The sequence below is a fragment of the Triticum dicoccoides genome, chromosome 3A (genome assembly GCF_002162155.2).
Source record: "Triticum dicoccoides isolate Atlit2015 ecotype Zavitan chromosome 3A, WEW_v2.0, whole genome shotgun sequence".
NCBI classification, from domain to species: Eukaryota; Viridiplantae; Streptophyta; class Magnoliopsida; order Poales; family Poaceae; genus Triticum; species Triticum dicoccoides.
In genome coordinates this window covers 59,659,942-59,679,350 of record NC_041384.1, presented here as the reverse complement: position 1 = coordinate 59,679,350, position 19,409 = coordinate 59,659,942, and the positions used below count along the sequence as shown (strand labels likewise).

General features: G+C 49.6%; 2 protein-coding genes across 4 annotated transcripts; both read right to left on the bottom strand.

Annotated features, from left to right (window-relative positions):
* Positions 1-11,897: 11,897 nt before the first annotated feature.
* Positions 11,898-14,035, bottom strand: LOC119267117 (pentatricopeptide repeat-containing protein At5g66631-like). The gene has a single exon (XM_037548439.1). The coding sequence runs from the start codon at positions 14,033-14,035 to the stop codon at positions 12,158-12,160; it is 1,878 nt and encodes a 625-aa protein (XP_037404336.1). The 3' UTR covers positions 11,898-12,157.
* A 751-nt stretch (positions 14,036-14,786) lies between these two features.
* On the bottom strand, positions 14,787-18,637 carry LOC119267116 (serine/threonine-protein phosphatase 7 long form homolog). 3 transcript variants are annotated; one of them, XM_037548437.1, is made up of 6 exons: positions 18,541-18,637; positions 17,300-17,976; positions 16,156-17,210; positions 15,754-16,048; positions 15,241-15,622; positions 14,787-15,074 (listed from the first exon to the last, which is right to left on the bottom strand). In XM_037548437.1, the coding sequence occupies exons 2-5, from the start codon at positions 17,969-17,971 to the stop codon at positions 15,251-15,253; spliced, it is 2,394 nt and encodes a 797-aa protein (XP_037404334.1). In that variant the 5' UTR covers positions 17,972-17,976; positions 18,541-18,637; the 3' UTR covers positions 14,787-15,074; positions 15,241-15,250. The 3 variants fall into 3 exon arrangements, with proteins under 3 accessions (XP_037404334.1, XP_037404333.1, XP_037404332.1); XM_037548436.1 differs by lacking the exon at positions 18,541-18,637 and adding an exon at positions 18,069-18,506; XM_037548435.1 differs by lacking the exon at positions 18,541-18,637 and having other exon boundaries at positions 17,300-18,506.
* Positions 18,638-19,409: the final 772 nt, after the last annotated feature.

The following is a 19,409-nucleotide window of genomic DNA, read 5'->3' as shown; positions in this document are numbered from 1 at the left end:
GAGATCTTATCCGGGACTCCGAACAACATTCGGTAACCACGTACATCTATTCCCTATAACCCTAGCGTCATCGAACCTTAAGTGTGTAGACCCTACGGGCTCGGGAGTCATGCAGACATGGCCGAGACAACTCTCCGGTCAATAACCAATAGCGGGATCTGGATACCCATGTTGGCTCCCACATGCTCCACGATGATTTCATCGGATGAACCACGATGTCAAGGTTCAATCAATCCCGTATACAATTCCCTTTGTCCATCGGTACGATACTTGCCCGAGATTCGATCGTCGGTATCCGATACCTTGTTCAATCTCGTTACCGGCAAGTCTCTTTATTCGTTCCATAACACATCATCCCGTGATCAACTCCTTGGTCACATTGTGCACATTATGATGATGTCCTACCGAGTGGGCCCAGAGATACCTCTCTGTTTACACAGAGTGACAAATCCCAGTCTTGATTCGTGCCAACCCAACAGACACTTTCGGAGATACCTGTAGTGAACCTTTATAGCCACCCAGTTACGTTGTGACGTTTGGCACACCCAAAGCACTCCTACGGTATCCAGGAGTTGCACATTCTCATGGTCTAAGGAAATGATACTTGACATTAGAAAAGCTTTAGCATACGAACTACACGATCTTTGTGCTAGGCTTAGGATTGGGTCTTGTCCATCACATCATTCTCCTAATGATGTGATCCTGTTATCAACAACATCCATTGTCCATGGTCAGGAAACCGTAACCATCTATTGATCAACGAGCTAGTCAACTAGAGGCTTACTAGGGACATGGTGTTGTCTATGTATCCACACATGTATCTGAGTTTCCTATCAATACAATTATAGCATGGATAATAAACGATTATCATGAACAAGGAAATATAATAATAACCAATTTATTATTGCCTCTAGGGCATATTTCCAACACCCCATACCCGGCAGGCGTCCTGATTGGGACCTCAGCTCTTAGATGCTAGGTTTGACTGTGAGGTCTGTTTGGTATTAGGCCCAGACTAGCAGCATTCGTTCGTCAACAGGATAGGACTAGCGACAGATGTTGCCTAGACGGTGGCTTTAGTCTTACTATTGTATGACTTTGTAAGGTCTTGTGTGAGTAATTAACAAAGTGGCTACATGCATCATCCAGATGTAGAGGCCGAGGTTCCTCCTCCTTTTCTAAAAAAAATAGCCCAGAAAATCAAAGTTAAACAAAGAAATGATTAGCTACCCCCATTTTTTAAACCTATCATATTTCATTGTGATGTGTGCACATTGCTGCACAATCTCTTGAAATGTAGAAATTTAACCACGGCTCTTGTCGGGGAGATCTTCTGTGTCTACGGAGATGAGGGAGAAGCTGGATACACACCTCCATCGGAGTGCCTCTTAAAATGTAGAAATTTAAACAAGGTAGTATTTCATGTTGTACTCGTAGCCATTGGCAACATAGTTGCAATGTGCAGCGTCATCGAAAAAAGTCTTGCAAGAAGAAAGACTGCTTGAGGACATTGAGATTATTGTGAGAGTCACACATCCCGAAGTACCATAGCCGAATCCACGGATCATGTGATGTAGCTACTTAAAGAATGATGGTTGGATTATAGCATTACCCTTTGCACTGACCTTGAAATGTCACAACACAATTATTTCATGTGCAATGCATAAATTAATGGATCCAAGCATCCCTGGCCAACCTCTCTCTTCACTTTGTGCCACGAGCCTCTTGGTATCTTCATCAGTAGAATCCCTCATGTACTCTAATCCATATATCTCGATCACGGCTTTGATGAACCGTCTCACACGCTCGAGGATGAGATTTTTGAAGGAAATATTCCCTAGAGGCAATAATAAAGTTATTATTTATTTCCTTATAATCATGATAAATGTTTATTATTCATGCTAGAATTGTATTAACCAGAAACATAATACATGTGTGAATACATAGACAAACAAAGTGTCACTAGTATGCCTCTACTTGACTAGCTCATTAATCAAAGATGGTTATGTTTCCTAACCATGAACAATGAGTTGTTATTTGATTAACGGGATCACATCATTAAGAGAATGATCTGATTTACATGACCCATTCCATTAGCTTAGCACCCGATCGTTTAGTATGTTGCTATTGCTTTCTTCATGACTTATACATGTTCCTATAACTATGAGATTATGCAACTCCCGTTTACCGGAGGAACACTTTGGGTACTACCAAACGTCACAACGTAACTGGGTGATTATAAAGGAGTACTACATGTGTCTCCAAAGGTACATGTTGGGTTGGCGTATTTCGAGATTAGGTTTTGTCACTCCGATTGTCGGAGAGGTATCTCTTAAGCCTTGCAAGCATTGCAACTAAATGAGTTAGTTGCGGGATGATGTATTACAGAACGAGTAAAGAGACTTGCCGGCAACGAGATTGAACTAGGTATTGGAATACCGACGATCGAATCTCGGGCAAGTAACATACCGATGACAAAGGGAACGACGTATGTTGTTATGCGGTCTGACCGATAAAGATCTTCGTAGAATATGTAGGAGCCAATATGGGCATCCAGGTCCCGCTATTGGTTATTGACTGGAGACATGTCTCGGTCATGTCTACATTGTTCTTGAACCCGTAGGGTCCGCACGCTTAAGGTTACGATGACAGTTACATTATGAGTTTATGCATTTTGATGTACCGAAGGTTGTTCAGAGTCCCGGATGTGATCACGGACATGACGAGGAGTCTCGAAATGGTCAAGACATAAAGATTGATATATTGGAAGCCTATGTTTGGATATCGGAAGTGTTCCGGGTGAAATCGGGATTTTACCGGAGTACCGGGAGGTTACCGGAACCCCCCGGGAGCTAAATGGGCCATGATGGGCCTTAGTGGAAAAGAGAAGAGGCAGCCCTACATGGGCCGCGCGCCCCTTCCCTTCCTTGGTCCGAATTGGACAAGGAGAGGGGGCCGGCCCCTGTGACGCCCTCGATTCAATCGTACACTAATCATACACGCAAATGTGTACGATCAAGATCAAGGACTCACGGGAAGATATCACAACACAACTCTAGACACAAAATAAAATAATACAAGCTTTATATTACAAGCCAGGGGCCTCGAGGGCTCGAATACATAAGCTCAAAAACAAAAGAGTCAGTGGAAGCAACAATATCTGAGTACAGACATGAGTTAGACAAGTTTGCCTTAAGAAGGCTAGCACAAAACAACAACGATCGAAAAGGCAAGGCCTCCTGCCTGGGAGCCTCCTAACTACTCTTGGTCGTCGGCGTCCGTCACGTGGTAGTAGGCACCCTCGGGGTAGCAGCAGTCGTCAAAGGTGGCATCTGGCTCCTGGACTCCACCATCTGGTTACAACAACCAGAAAGGAGAAAGAAGGGGGAAAAGGGGGAACAAAGCAACCGTGAGTACTCATCCAAAGTACTCGCAAGCAAGGATCTACACTACAGATGCAACATTATCAAAGAGGGGTTGTATATGTGGACTGGGCTGCAGAAATGCCAGAATAGAGAGAAGGTCTAGTCCTATCGAAGACTAGCATCTTCTGGAAACCACCATCTTGCAGCAAACAAGAGGGAGTAGAGTAGCATAAAGTAAAGTGGTAGTAGTGTTATCAACCTCGGCCAGAGATCCTTTCTCGACTCCCTGCGAGAAAGCAATCCCAGAGCCATACTATCCAGTTATCATCACAATCAAATCCTCATCACCATCCAGTTCTCATCACAAGTATCCAGTTCTAGTTGTATCGATCGGGATACAACTCCAAGTGTCCGTTACCGTAGGACAGGCTATCGATAGATGTTTTCTTCCCTGTAGGGGTGCACCAACTTACCCACCACGCTTGATTAACTCCGGCCGGACACACTTTCCTGTGTCATGCCCGGCCTCGGCCAAACAATACGCCGCAACCCGACCTAGACTTAACAGAGAGGTCAGCACGCCGGACTAAACCTATGCCCCCAGGGGTCATGGGCCATCTCCCCGGAAACTCCTGCACGTTGCGTACGCGGCCAGTAAGCAGACCTAGCTACCTCCTTCAACAAGGCAGGCGCTTGCGCAGTCCAACCCGGCGCGCGCCACTCAGTCGCTGACGTCTATTAAGCTTTGGCTGATGTATACGACGCAGAACGCCCATACTATGCCCACGTGATGGTTAGTGCTATCAGGCCAGAGGCCCCTCGGATCAAATATCCAAATCGTAGTGGATTAGGAACGCGCGGTAACAAGCAGAGACTCATGAAAGAGGTGACCCCGTTGCCCCGTCTCGAGGACTTGCGGCAAGGGCTAAGAATGCCCGGCCACGCCTCGTAATTATCTCACGGGCACCTTCCCGGTCAACCCGTCTCCACATCTCTTTCCAAGTAACAGTTGTAAAGTCCAAGTATCCGTGTGTCCAAACATCAAGAGGAAAACCCAAGGAATCACCCCCGGTGGGTTCCACTCAATGTAATCATCAAGGTGAACGTAGAGGAATCACCCTCGAGGTTCACACTTGAGGGGTTGCACGACAGAGCCGTATCGGAAGTGGTTAAGGAGGAAATCACCCTCGATGACCACGACCGAATAGCTACACTACAGGGTTAACATCAGAAGTGTTGTAGAGGTCTCACCCTCGGCACTCGATAGTAACCCAGCAGTGTCGAGCAACTAAGGGGAAAGTGATGTGCGGTGCCGGGGCCTGGTCTTCAATCCCGTTGAACGGGTCTTCAATGATGAAGCAGGGGCAACAAGGACAAGGTGGGGGTCACTGATGGATCACTAACCAACCTATACTAAGCAGATTAGGATAAGCAGGTAAGGTACAATAACAGGTACAAAAGCAGGCTATGCATCAGAATAGGAGCATACAATAACAGTAGCAAAATCTAATGCAAGCATGAGAGAATGGAATGGGCGATATCGGAATGATCAAAGGGGGGGGCTTGCCTGGTTGCTCTGGCAAGGAGGGGGTCGTTGTCGACGACGTAGTCGATCACCGGGGCATCAGCGGCCTCGGGGTCTACCGGAGAGAAGAGGGGGAAGAAACAGTAAATATAAAGCAAACAAAGCATCACAAAGCATAACGTGGCAATATGTTGTGCCGGGAGTGACCTAATGTATGGCTACACGATATAGGTGAAGGGAGAATTCAACCGGGAATGTATTCCCGGTTCCGGACCTGTGTCAGACAGATGACCGAAGGGGGAAAGTTCCATGTTCAGCATGCTAGGGGCATGTGACAGATGAACGGACCGCGTATTCAGATTCGTTGGATTTTTCTGAGCAACTTTCATATAGAAAACATTTTCATCGGAGTTACGGTTTATTTTCTATGAATTTTTAAAGTTTAAACAATTTTCTGGATTTATTTTAAAAGCAGAAAAGGTTTATTGCGTCAGTAGTGACGTCAGCATTGCGTCAGCTCTGCTGACCAGTCAAACTGACAGGTGGGACCCACCTGTCAGCCTCTCTGTCTAACAGAGGCTTAACTAAGCTAACAGGGTTAGTTAGGGGGCGTGGGCCCCAGCAGTCAGTGACTGGTTAGTACTAACTAACTAACTAATTTAACTAACGTTTTAATTAATCATTTTTATTTAGAAAAAAAATGTTTATTTAACAAAATATGCGATGGGGCCCGCGTGTCAGAGACACTGTGTGCCCAGTCAGCACAGTTGACCACGGTCAACGTGGTCAACTGGGGCCAGGGGGCCCACGGGCAGTGACCCAGAGGCGGGGCCCAGGTGTGCCACGTCGGCCGCGTCGGGGTTTCGCCGCCAGCGACCAAAACAGAGGCGGGGCTCGCCGGACTTCGCCGGGAATCGCGCACAGGGGGTCATTTGGCCCGGGACTTGGCGCGTTCGAACGAGAAGACGAAGCCGCGCCGCATGGTGTGGTCGGTTGGACGCGGGGGTGACCGGAACTGTGTCGGCGACGAGTGGAGGCGGCAGTGGGGTTCGGGACCTCGTCGGGATCGGCGTTGCAGTGCGTGTTTTGGCGAACGAAGGAGCTGGGCGAGGTCTACGGCGCTCCAGGAGCTCGTCGGAGCTACTAGCTCGAGCGGAGGAGCTCGGTGGCGAGCCCTATGACGGCAATGGCGGACGGCGGAGCCCGGCTTGCGGGCGAGCTGGCTACGGCAAAAGGCACGGCGCGAGGAGAGGAAAGGAGGAAGGGAGGAGCTCACCGGGCGGCACACACGGTGGCCCTCGGAGGCTTAGTAGCAGCAGAGACGTCGCCGGAGTCGAAGGAGATTGACGGCAGCCGGAGATGGGGACGAGGGCGAACGGCGGCTGCGGTGCTTCCCGGTTCCAGCGGAGGGCGCCAGTCGAAGGAGTCGAGCCTGGCGAAGCTCACCGACAGGGTCAGCGGGCGCGGGGCCGCCGGTGGCCGCGAGGACGGGCGAGGCACGGCGGCGACCGCGTCGGTCTCCTCTCCAGAACGAAGGAGTGGGAGAGGGAGAGGCGGAGAGGGCGAGGGGGGTTCGAGGCGTGGGTGGAGGTAGGTGGGGAGGAGGTCGAGGCGTCGAGGGAAGGGGCCCTTATCCACCCGCGGCGTTGCCGGCGAGGTGGTCGGGCGGCGACGTGCCCCTGTAGCGGTGCGCACCGGGGGAACAGGAGGGAGGGGAGAGCGACCGGGGAGGTTGGGCCGGCTGGGCTGGTTGGGGGCCAAGGGGGGGCAGGGGGCTGTGGGTCGCCGAGGCCCAAGGGGAGGCCAGGGCTCTCCCACCCCCTCTTCTTTTCCTTTTTTTTTGTAAACAGCTTTTGCATTTTCTTTTCTTTTTCTTTTAGCCAATAAAGACATTGCAAAAGATTATGCCATTGGACAAAATAATCTCAACGAATTATTAGGCACTGCCCAAAAAGATTGTGAGGCTTTAGAAATAGTTTGCCATTTTCATAAATTAAAAAGGCATTTAATTTATTTCTTAGGCCACTGTTTGAAGTAGCTTAGGCCACTTAAACCTTTTGCAAAAAAATGTTGGTTCACCACCAATATTAGTTGTGGATTATTTGGCACATGATGAACATTTTTGTTTTCATGTCTGAGCATTTTGAATTTCAGACAAAATTTGAATTTGAATTCAACTGGAATGTGAAAGAACATGAGACAATAATGATCAGGCACATGTTTAGCAAAAAGATTAACTTAACCCCAGGGGTTACTGTAGCATCATTACACCGGGGTGTTACAGCCCCTCTCTCTCTTTTCCCCCCTCCACAAGTCCTATTCCAACTAGGATTGGAGGGGGGGAATCCTACTCCCAGAGGGAGTAGGACTCTCCTGGCGCGCCCTATGTGGCTGGCCAGCCTCCCCCCTTTTGGTCCTTTATATACTGAGGCAGAGGCACCCTAGAACACAGAAGTTGATCCACGTGATCTATTCCTTAGCCGTGTGCGGCGCCTCCTGCCACCATAGTCCTCGATAATATTGTAGCAGTGCTTAGGCGAAGCCCTGTAGCTATAGTACATCAAGATCGTCACCACGCCGTCGTGCTAACGGAACTCTTCCCCGACACTTTGCTGGATCGGAGTCCGGGGATCGTCATCGAGCTGAACGTGTGCTAAAACTCGGAGGTGCCGTAGTTTCGGTGCTTGATCGGTCGGGCCGTGAAGACGTACGACTACATCAACCAAACGCTTCCGTTGTCGATCTACTAGGTATGTAGATCACACTCCCCCCTCTCGTTGCTATGCATCACATGATCTTGCATGTGCGTAGGAATTTTTTTGAAATTACTACGTTCCCCAACAGTGGCATCCGAGCCTAGGTTTCATATGTTGATGTTATATGCACGAGTAGAACACAAGTGAGTTGTGGCGATATAAGTCATACTGCTTACCAGCATGTCATACTTTGGTTCGGCGGTATTGTTGGATGAAGCGGCCCAGACCGACATTACGCGTACGCTTACGCGAGACCGGTTCTCCCGACGTGCTTTGCACAGAGGTGGCTTGTGGGTGACAGTTTCTCCAACATTAGTTGAACTGAGTGTGGCTACGCCCAGTCCTTGCGAAGGTTAAAACAGCACCAACTTGACAAACTATCGTTGTGGTTTTGATGCGTAGGTAAGATTGGTTCTTGCTTAAGCCCGTAGCAGCCACGTAAAACTTGCAACAACAAAGTAAAGGACGTCTAACTTGTTTTTGCAGGGCATGTTGTGATGTGATATGGTCAAGACATGATGCTGATTTTTATTGTATGAGATGATCATGTTTTGTAACCGAGTTATCGGCAACTGACAGGAGCCATATGGTTGTCGCTTTATTGTATGCAATGCAATCGTGATGTAATGCTTTACTTTATCACTAAACGGTAGCGATAGTCGTGGAAGCACAAGCTTGGCGAGACGACAACGATGCTGCGATGGAGATCAAGGTGTCACGCCGGTGACGATGGTGATCACGACGGTGCTTCGGAGATGGAGATCACAAGCACAAGATGATGATGGCCATATCATATCACTTATATTGATTGCATGTGATGTTTATCTTTTATGCATCTTATCTTGCTTTGATTGACGGTAGCATTATAAGATGATCTCTCACTAATTATCAAGAAGTGTTCTCCCTGAGTATGCACCGTTGCGAAAGTTCTTCGTGCTGAGACACCAGGTGATGATCGGGTGTGATAGGTTCTACGTTCAAATACAACGGGTGCAAAACAGTTGCACACGCGGAATACTCAGGTTATACTTGACGAGCCAAGCATATACAGATATGGCCTCGGAACACGGAGACCGAAAGGTCGAGCGTGAATCATATAGTAGATATGATCAACATAATGAAGTTCACCAATGAAACTACTCCATCTCACGTGATGATCGGACATGGTTTAGTTGATTTGGATCACGTAATCACTTAGAGGATTAGAGGGATGTCTATCTAAGTGGGAGTTCTTTAAGTAAATTAACTGAACTTAAATTTATCATGAAACTTAGTACCTGATAAGTATCTTGCTCGTTTATGCTTGTTTGTAGATAGATGGCTCGTGCTGTTGTTCTATTGAATTTTAATGCGTTCCTTGAGAAAGCAAAGTTGAAAGATGATGGTAGCAATTACACGGACTGGGTCCGTAACTTGAGGATTATCCTCATTGCTGCACAGAAGAATTACGTCCTGGAAGCACCGCTGGGTGCCAGGCCTGCTGCAGGAGCAACGCCGGATGTTATGAACGTCTGGCAGAGCAAAGCTGATGACTACTCGATAGTTCAGTGTGCCATGCTTTACGGCTTAGAATCGGGACTTCAACGACATTTTGAACGTCATGGAGCATATGAGATGTTCCAGGAGTTGAAGTTAATATTTCAAGCAAATGCCCGGATTGAGAGATATGAAGTCTCCAATAAGTTCTATAGCTGCAAGATGGAGGAGAACAGTTCTGTTAGTGAGCATATACTCAAAATGTCTGGGTATAATAATCACTTGATTCAACTGGGAGTTAATCTTCCAGATGATTGCGTCACTGACAGAATTCTCCAATCACTGCCACCAAGCTACAAGAGCTTCGTGATGAACTATAATATGCAAGGGATGAATAAGACTATTCCCGAGCTCTTCGCGATGCTGAAAGCTGCGGAGGTAGAAATCAAGAAGGAGCATCAAGTGTTGATGGTCAACAAGACCACTAGTTCCAAGAAAAAGGGCAGAGGGAAGAAGAAGGGGAACTTCAAAAAGAACGGCAAGCAAGTTGCTACTCAAGAGAAGAAACCCAAAGCTGGACCTAAGCCTGAAACTGAGTGCTTCTATTGCAAGCAGACTGGTCACTGGAAGCGGAACTGCCCCAAGTATTTGGCGGATAAGAAGGATGGCAAGGTGAACAAAGGTATATGTGATATACATGCTATTGATGTGTACCTTACTAATGCTCGCAGTAGCACCTGGGTATTTGATACTGGTTCTATTGCTAATATTTGCAACTCGAAACAGGGACTACGGATCAAGCGAAGATTAGTTAAGGACGAGGTGACGATGCGCGTGGGAAACGGTTCCAAAGTCGATGTGATCGCAGTCGGCACGCTACCTCTACATCTACCTTCGGGATTAATATTAGACCTAAATAATTGTTATTTGGTGCCAGCGTTAAGCATGAACATTATATCTGGATCTTGTTTGATGCGAGACGGTTATTCATTTAAATCAGAGAATAATGGTTGTTCTATTTATATGAGTAATATCTTTTATGGTCATGCACCCTTGAAGAGTGTTCTATTCTTGTTGAATCTCGATAGTAGTAACACACATATTCATAATGTTGAAACCAAAAGATGCAGAGTTGATAATGATAGTGCAACATATTTGTGGTACTGCCGTTTAGGTCATATCGGTGTAAAGCGCATGAAGAAACTCCATATTGATGGACTTTTGGAACCACTTGATTATGAATCATTTGGTACTTGCGAACCGTGCCTCATGGGCAAGATGACAAAAACGCCGTTCTCCGGTACTATGGAGAGAGCAACAGATTTGTTGGAAATCATACATACAGATGTATATGGTCCGATGAATATTGAGGCTCGTGGCGGATATCGTTATTTTCTCACCTTCACAGATGATTTAAACAGATATGGGTATATCTACTTAATGAAAAATAAGTCTGAAACATTTGAAAAGTTCAAAGAATTTCAGAGTGAAGTTGAAAATCATCGTAACAAGAAAATAAAGTTTCTACGATCTGATCATGGAGGAGAATATTTGAGTTACGAGTTTGGTGTACATTTGAAAAATTGTGGAATAGTTTCGCAACTCACGCCACCCGGAACACCACAGCGTAATGGTGTGTCCGAACGTCGTAATCGTACTTTACTAGATATGGTGCGATCTATGATGTCTCTTACTGATTTACCGCTATCGTTTTGGGGATACGCTCTAGAGACAGCTGCATTCACGTTAAATAGGGCACCATCAAAATCCGTTGAGACGACGCCTTATGAACTGTGGTTTGGCAAGAAACCAAAGTTGTCGTTTCTTAAAGTTTGGGGTTGTGATGCTTATGTGAAAAGGTTTCATCCTGATAAGCTCAAACCCAAATCGGAAAAATGCGTCTTCATAGGATACCCTAAAGAAAATATTGGATACACTTTCTATCACAGATCCGAAGGCAAGACTTTTGTTGCTAAAATCGGAAACTTTCTGGAGAAAGAGTTTCTCTCGAAAGAAGTGAGTGGGAGGAAAGTAGAACTTGACGAGGTAACTGTACCTACTCCCTTATTGGAAAGTAGTACATCACAGAAAACTGTTTCTGCGACACCTACACCAGTTAGCGAGGAAGCTAATGATGGTGATCATGAAACTTCAGAACAAGATACTACTCAACCTCGTAGATCAACCAGAGTAAGATCCGCGCCAGAGTGGTACGGTAATCCTGTTCTGAAAGTCATGCTACTAGATCATGATGAACCTACGAACTATGAAGAAGCGATGGTGAGCCCAGATTCCGCAAAGTGGCTTGAAGCCATGAAATCTGAGATGGGATCCATGTATGAGAACAAAGTATGGACTTTGGTTGACTTGCCCGATGATCGGCAAGCAATTGAGAATAAATGGATCTTCAAGAAGAAGACTGACGCTGACGGTAATATTACTGTCTACAAAGCTCGACTTGTCGCAAAAGGTTTTCGGCAAGTTCAAGGGATTGACTACGATGAGACCTTCTCACCCATAGCGATGCTTAAGTCTGTCAGAATCATGTTAGCAATTGCCGCATTTTATGATTATGAAATTTGGCAGATGGATGTCAAAACTGCATTCCTGAATGGATTTTTGGAAGAAGAGTTGTATATGATGCAACCAAAAGGTTTTGTCGATCCAAAGGGAGCTAACAAAGTATGCAAGCTCCAGCGATCCGAATTTTTTTTGATTTTTTTTCGATTTACTATTCATGCGGGAGCATATAAGCTCGGGTGCAGATTAGCCGCGTCCGATGAAAAAGCTATACTTCTGCTTCTGTGGTATTATTAGTTTGAGAGATCTCCTAGATGGGGCTTAATTCCTCAAACATGAAAAATTCCCTCGGATACATATAGATGCTCTAATGATTATTATCTCGATGCTGCCATGCTTCTCCTTCAGCTGCAATGACACTGAAACTTCTGTGCTGTTGGATCAATCTCTTCCGTCGAGCAGCCACGAGCATGTCAATTTGGTATCTCAACTCTAAAGTCCGAAGTGGAGCAGCATCAACCAGTGACTGCATCAGCCGCCAACTGCTCTGCATCAGGCTCCCTGAAGCACCCGGAGTAGATGCCATACACCTTGTTCAAGTCCGCGGCGCTCGCCGTCCACACGTGCCCCGGCGCCGCCCCAGGAAGGCCGCCGTCCGCCGCGATCATCTCCTCGCACCTCTCCTCGACCAGCGCCGCCTCCCGGAGTTTCCCCTCCCGCCACAGGCTCTTCACAAGCAGCGCCTTGGTGGGCGCGTCCGGCGCGACCCCGGCGCCGCGCATTTCGTCGAACAGCTTCACCGCGAGCGCCGCGCGCTCCCGCTTGCAGTATGCCCTGATCAGCACGGCGTACATGTGCCCGTCGGGCCGCAGCTCGCACTGCCGCACCATCCCGAACAGCCTGTGCACGCCCTGGAGGTCGCCGGCGCCGGCCAGGTGCTCCATCAGCCCCGAGAATGTCTGCAGGTCCGGGAGCACGCCGCGCGTGGCCATCATCTCCTCCAGGAGCTCCGTGGCGTCGCGCCCTCGCCGGCACTTGGCCATCGTCCTCAGCAGCGACGAGCAGAGCAGCGCGAGGTTGGGCCGCGACACGGGGCCGCAGATGGAGTCGGCTTCCCGGAACACCCTCACCGCCGCGTCGGCATTCTTGGAGAGCCCGTAGAAGTCGACGATTAGTCGCACGGTGGCGAACGGGAGGAGGATGCCGTCGTCCCGCACCTTGGCCAGCAGGCGCTCCACCAGGTCGTCGCGGCCGGCGCGGGCGAGGATGGCGGCCATCCTCGCCACGGTGTCGCGGTCGTGCGCGAAGCCGCCGGGGCGGCACGCCACCCAGCAGAAGAACTCCCACGCCGTCCCCGGCTTCCTGAACGCGCGCAGGAGCTTGCACACGAGCCGCGGCGTCCAGACGATCCCGGCGGCCTCCAGCTCCGCCACCTCCTTGGGGTCCCAGCCTTCCAGCGCCCTGGCGAGCTCCCGCGGGTCCAGCCATGGCTTGAGCGGCGTCTCCTTAGCTCTGGGCGTGCCCTTGCCACCATCCTCTTCCTCCTCGCTGTCTCCCTCGCCGTCCGCGTCGTCCACGGCGTACGGGATCCTCGCGTCCGGCGAAAGCTCCTCGACGAAGTCCTGGGTGCCCTCCGTGTGGCCGGCTTCCCTCATGGCGGCGATGGCGGCCCGCGTCTGCGGCCCGGGCATGACGCCGTCGACGGCCGCCATCTCGCGGACCAGCCACCGGAGCTGGTCGAACCTCCCGGCCTCCGCGAGCGCCTCGGCGAGCACGTTGTACTGCCGGGTGGTCCGCCGCGTGCGCAGCGACGGCAGGAGCCGGAACACCTCGAGCGCCTGGTCGACGAACCCCGCGGAGGCGAGGTGGGCGACGACGACGGTGTAGGTGCGCGCGTTGGGGAGCGCGCCCTCGCGGACCATGGCGCCGAACGCGTCCACGGCGGCGGCGTGGTCGCCCGCGCCGGCGTGGAGGCTGATGACGAGGGTGTGCGCCTCGGCGGGGCGGTGCGGGGTGGTCGGGATGGAGGCGAAGGCGGCGAGGGCGGCAGGGCGGTCCCCCGCGGCGGCGAGGAGGCGGAGGCGCACGAGCGGGGGAGGGGGCAGGGGGAAGGAGGCGAGCAGGGAGCGGAGGTCGGGGAGCGACGCGGGGTTGGCGAGGCGGGAGGCGAGCGCGTGGAAGAGCGGGAGCGGGGCCGGCGAGGGGAGGGCGCGGAAGAAGGAGAGCGCCGCCGCCGGGGTGGGCGCGGCGCGGATGCCGTGGAGCGCGACCACGGGGTCGTCGGGTGGGGGCGGCGGCGGGGAGGAGGAAGGGGAGCGGAGGCGGAGGCGCAGGGAGTCGATGAGGCGCGCGCGGCGGAGGTAGACGGCGACGCGGCTGCCGGGCGGGGGCATCGCGTGGCGGCGGCGGCGAGACGAGGGACGCCCGAGCTCGTCGTCCCCCCAGCTCAAGAGACAGGTTTTAGTAAAACTCAAATCATCTGCACCCAACAGTACAGCCACATCACAGGTTAACAGCATTCCATTTCTTCAGTGTTTCATAGTAGACGATTTAAAGCAGACACCATAATTTCAGCATGACTTTTCTTCAATTCAGTTTAGTTCAGCGTGACTACGTGATTCAATTCTACCATGTTTTCCCTGTACATGTGAATTCAAGAACAGTAGCACATCATTTAGCACAATACAATTTCAGTCTAAGATACTAGCAGGAGCAGCCAGTTTGGGGGGGAAGATACTTGCAGATCAGTATTGGTTTTGCAAATTGCAACTATGGCCAAGGAGATGCATGGGTCAACATGCCCAATTCAGTACACCAAATGGTTCCATGGACCAACATTAAAGCCTCATCCCCTGAAGCAGTCGTCGCCGCCACTGATGCAGAAACCAGAAAAGCGGGAACATCGGACCGAATTCGGAAACGGTTACAACCTATCTGTTTTTCCCTGGTCGAAGCGAAGCTGATCATACATCACATTTGCTGGAGAATCAGATGTGGAGGAAACTCCTTGAAGGTGTGCCGAGGAAACCTCATATGTCGTCTGAGACGATTGCTCTGTCAATCTCTGCAACATGCGCTCCCGGGCGCATCAGGGACAGTAAAGCCTGGGAGTAACCACCAGTCGGGTAGAGAGTTCACTTCAAGTTTCAGTCCCACAAATGGGATGAATGAGCAATAGTTCACCATATGGCTGTGCCAACGGAGTTCATTGTAGACCATGGACATATAAACACGGGATCCATCATCCATGCTACGACTGCCTACAAGAAAAAATAGAAAACGAGAACCATACTCCTCTGACTGCAGATTTGCGATCTCCATCGCTTCTATAGCAGCCAATGTTAAACTTGTCAGAGGCATGAACTTCTGGAGTCGCTAACCATCACACCCTTTCTTCAGACCACGACCTTATATGACTGAAACACACAAGCCCTGTAATTTTCAAACAAAAGCAGTAAGCAGAGAAATAATGGTCCAAGAATCATTTGTGCAATTGTTCAACTACAGCAGAGGCAGACTGAAGAAAACATGATGAAATAGAAGGAACTATGTTACGACTGTCCAACAAGAGTGGCAAAACTGTTTCTGAACCACTCACCAAGTAGGTTTCATCTTGGAGCTGGTCCGCCCCTCCTCCTCTTGCTTGGTGACCTTGAATGGACCCTGCTGTCCACTTGTGTATGATCAACCTGGAATCGAGTCCGCTTCTCACGAACAGGGCCCGACTCATTCTCCTGATCAGGCACCATGGAGTTATTTAACTCATCCTCTGTGTCCCTCTGGCCCTCAGACCCCTGTTCAGCTGGAATAGTTGTTGAATCTGGAACCGCAGCAGCAATGTCGCAAAGTGATGACCCGCCAAGTTCCCCAACAAGTTCTACACACGTTCTAGTGACTCGCTCAATGAAAGCGCTACATTCGCCTCTGGAGCACCCCTTCTGTGAAGCTGCCTCCTTCGCCAGAATAGTGAGTTTGTCAGTCTGGAATGAAACATGGAGGTGTCAGAAATATTCATGTGTATGCAGAAGAAGATGATCTGAATCTCTGCGCTTGATAATAGTGTGTGTCGTCATGAGAAAATTAAATACATCTTACTAGGAGAATATCTTACCACTGAGTGGATCAGATGAGCTCTGGGGGTGTACCGAAGCTTTGAAGCACGCAAAGAATCTTCATCATCAGCTGTTGCAGTTCGCACGGATGCCCCATCCTGGTGGTCATTACTTATTCTCGGTGTGCAGAGGCGGATACGTGTCGACCGTCTGTACCACCGCAAATAATCCATGTAGTTGGCATGATCGTATGGTCGTTCTTCCATGATAACATGCTGCTCCTTTACTTCCCACATATCCACAAAAGACTTATGCTTATCTGCCCAATCACTACGGACCTTTCCACGACAACACCTGCAAAATCATCAGAAAACCTTATGGGTGGCTACTGGTACATAATTTCCAACTTCCTCGAATCGAAAACAATCATGCACAGTCAACAGACATATCTTTGGACGTACCAATGGAGTTCCACGCTGGTGTCCCGAAATGGTGGCGGGCATTCCTGATGGAGACCAAATTGACGCATCACTCTCTCCGGTGTGTAAACCTCCACCATGAAGAAAAAAACAAGAGGTGCTTGAGTTAGCCACAAATGAGAATCCTGGGTACATATAGGTGCAAGATGTAGTGTCTTCACGCGGTCCTCCCTATATGGGCTCCAAACAACCTGGTCATCTGTTAATAGGTCGAACTCATTTGTAAAGTGCTCATAGCAACGTGCTGGAGCTGACCGATACGTGCACGCCCCCACAACCCATCTGAGACCAACCGTGGGTCTATCCCTGTCATCCTCTAGCTCATCGACGTTTGGGAATTTCGGCTTTAGCATATCTGGCCTGCCGATTGGGAAGCGCTCCCATGACCAGAACTGAAGGAGCAGAAGGCAACCAGTCAGATTACTTTGATCTGATTGCCTCCTGCAAGCATCACACAATGCCCTGTAGAGATATGCCAGAGTGGCAGAACCCCAACTGTATGAACCAATGTTCTCAAGATCAGCTATCAGCGGAAAGGGATAGACAGTGTACCTATCACCAGAGGCATCAGGAAACAATAGACCACCAACCAGGCTAAGGATGTATGCCCTTGCATGCTGCTTTATGGTCTCCTCGTCGGCATCTTCAGGGCACTTATTAAACTCAGCTCTGACCCATGCAACCCTCAACCCAGGACGGGACTTATCTGAAGGAGGTGCCTTCCCAAGGTAACGCTGGTACAATTCAATGTAGGACTCTGTTTTGTTTACAATGACAGCATGGCCAGAGATAGGTAGCCCAAGAATCATCGCAACATCCTGTAGTGTGATTGTAATCTCACCACAAGGCATGTGAAAAGTGTGTGTCTCAGGTCTCCACCGATCAACTAGTGCAGAGACGAGTGCACGATCAATGGAGGGCAGTCCAGCCCTGCAAATATTCGCCAACCCCATCAACCCAGCTGGCCTAAGGTAACGTTCGTACCGCTTGTCAAACCGAAGAGGCTCACGGTTACGAGGATTGAGCTCACTTAGATGCTGTGCCAAATCAAGGAAACAGAAATCAGTGGACTATCACTATAACACATTTATTTGCATATAAATGATACAGGTTGTCATTGATCTACCTGGCCTGATGCTAAAGCACGGCCACGATGAACCTCGTCATACAGCCCAATTAAAAGAGAGCTAGTTGTATCAACTGTCCCTGAAGCTCCACACTGGTTCTGACCAGACTGAACCTCTTCACCTGCAAACCGCCCACGAATGCCAGCACGGGCCCTGGTGCTCCTTATTCTTCGTAGTCGAGCATGTTGAGAATGAACGGTTGGTGCATTGACGGTCACCATCGAAGGAGCAAAAAGAGAAGCACCCTGTTCTGGATCTCGCGGTGGGGTATTCTGATGCTGCGCATCCAGTGGTTCACTGTCCAGCAATGCAGGCTCCGGGGAAACCGGCTCTGGAGATAGATGCTTCTCTGCCTGAACATAAACCTCCAGGCAATTCCAGTCGGTGCCATTGAAAACTGCTTTGACATAGTTACTCCAGGACATATCGTCGTTGATAGGCACCATGATGAAGTGCCGATGAGCACCGCCGCCAACATTCGTCCTCCCCTGTGCGCGGACATTGTGTGTCGCCGGTTCCAGCCCAAGCTTCTTGTACACGGCGTCAATCAGCTCACTGTATGTGGGTGCTGCCTTGAACCATATACCCTGCTCGGAGAGGTCCCCGAATTCCACCCCATTTGGACCCTTCACCAGCTCCCCACCGCTGTAAATTCGCACAAATTTGTCCATTGTCCCTGCCAAACATGAATGCATCCAATTCAAAGAGTGCCCAAATTTGCAATACAAATATCTAAACCAAAAGTGTGATTCATGAGCATGTCAGTACTCATTCCGGCAAATCATGGAGCACCAAATTGGACAACACCAAAAGGAACTTCGTTCCCCCAATCGAGGCGCCAAGCTCGCTAGAGGAGTCACCATTGCCTAGAACCACACCAAGGGCGAGAAAGGAAAGAACTAGGATTCGTATTTTAGAATCCAAAGAACTAGGATTCTTGGTCCCAATCACCATAGGCGCCGTTCGTCTCAAGTTCCCCGCTGCTGCAAACCCTAGCTAACCTTTCCCCCAACTTCACTCCCACTGCTAAGCTAAACCAAGGGTGCCCAACGCAACAGCCTAGCTTTGTCCTCGCCGCTCACAGAGGCCGCACCAGCATCCAAAGTGAAATCGGAAGAACTCGTAATTGAAAATCTCCCCCCAAATCTCCGGCGAGTACAGCTCGCGCGAGAGGGCTATGGTGGCTCCGGGGCGAGCGACGGACGAGCGCACCTGTCCGGGAGGGAGGGGCGGAGCTTACCGGAAAGGCGCGGAAGGGTTCCGCGGCGGCGCCGACGTCGCCAGGGACGGTGGCGGCGAGTAGGTGGGAGCTCGCGTCAAGCGTTTGTCGCTGCTGCGGTTTTGGTCTCCGACGCTGGAGTGTTCAGCGTCTACTAAGGAAATGACTAAATGACACATGACTCTCCCGTACATACAAAAAAAAAAATCGAGAACATTCAGAAGTTGTGTCTAGATGAATAAATAAATAGAAATAATAGAGTTAGGGCATCTCCTACGCAATCCCTCAAAATCGACAACGCAGATGTCCGTGATTGTGTTCACAAACACGAATACGAAAGCTGGTCATCCAACTTTATACCTTAAATGTTCATCTTATCAACTTTAAAATAGCATGTGAGCTGCAATCCTCCAGTCAAATAACCGATCAATTGTGTGTGGTGGCATTTAATTGGTGAAGCGGACATCCAGACTACCGCAAACATTCTCTAACTTTACTTCCGATTTGTGGACGTGTCCACGGACAAATACAACTCCGTGTTGAATACAAACTATGTCCAGACAGTCATATCCGGGCGTATGTAGGTGTGTGAAGATGCCCTTATAAATTAAGCTTATAAACTTGTAAGACATAGTCGGGATAACCAAACACTCAAGACAAGACCACAACCGACTCGGATGCAGCTATGTCAATACAAGTCATTGCTCTAAATCCTCCATAACACTAAGCTCCCTAGTTTTTAAGGGAAAAAAATTCTATTAGACCAGGTCTCACGGTTTAGCAGGTGAGACCCATCCTGATGGATGACACGTGGCATTCACAAATCACAAAGCATCCACCCCACCCCCCACCTGAAATCAGGGGGGGAGAGATTAGATGCTTTGTGATTT

Bases quoted from the DNA above. Each gene is read 5' to 3' on its own strand.
- LOC119267117 (XM_037548439.1), bottom strand. From the start codon at position 14,035: ATGCCCCCGCCCGGCAGCCGCGTCGCCGTCTACCTCCGCCGCGCGCGC.
- LOC119267116 (XM_037548435.1), bottom strand. From the start codon at position 17,995: ATGCATTCATGTTTGGCAGGGACAATGGACAAATTTGTGCGAATTTAC. The intron at 17,211-17,299 runs GTAGATCAATGA...GATTTGGCACAG, and splicing joins GTGCTTTAGCATCAGGCCAG to CATCTAAGTGAGCTCAATCC. The intron at 16,049-16,155 runs GTACGTCCAAAG...ATGATTTTGCAG, and splicing joins ACCAGCGTGGAACTCCATTG to GTGTTGTCGTGGAAAGGTCC.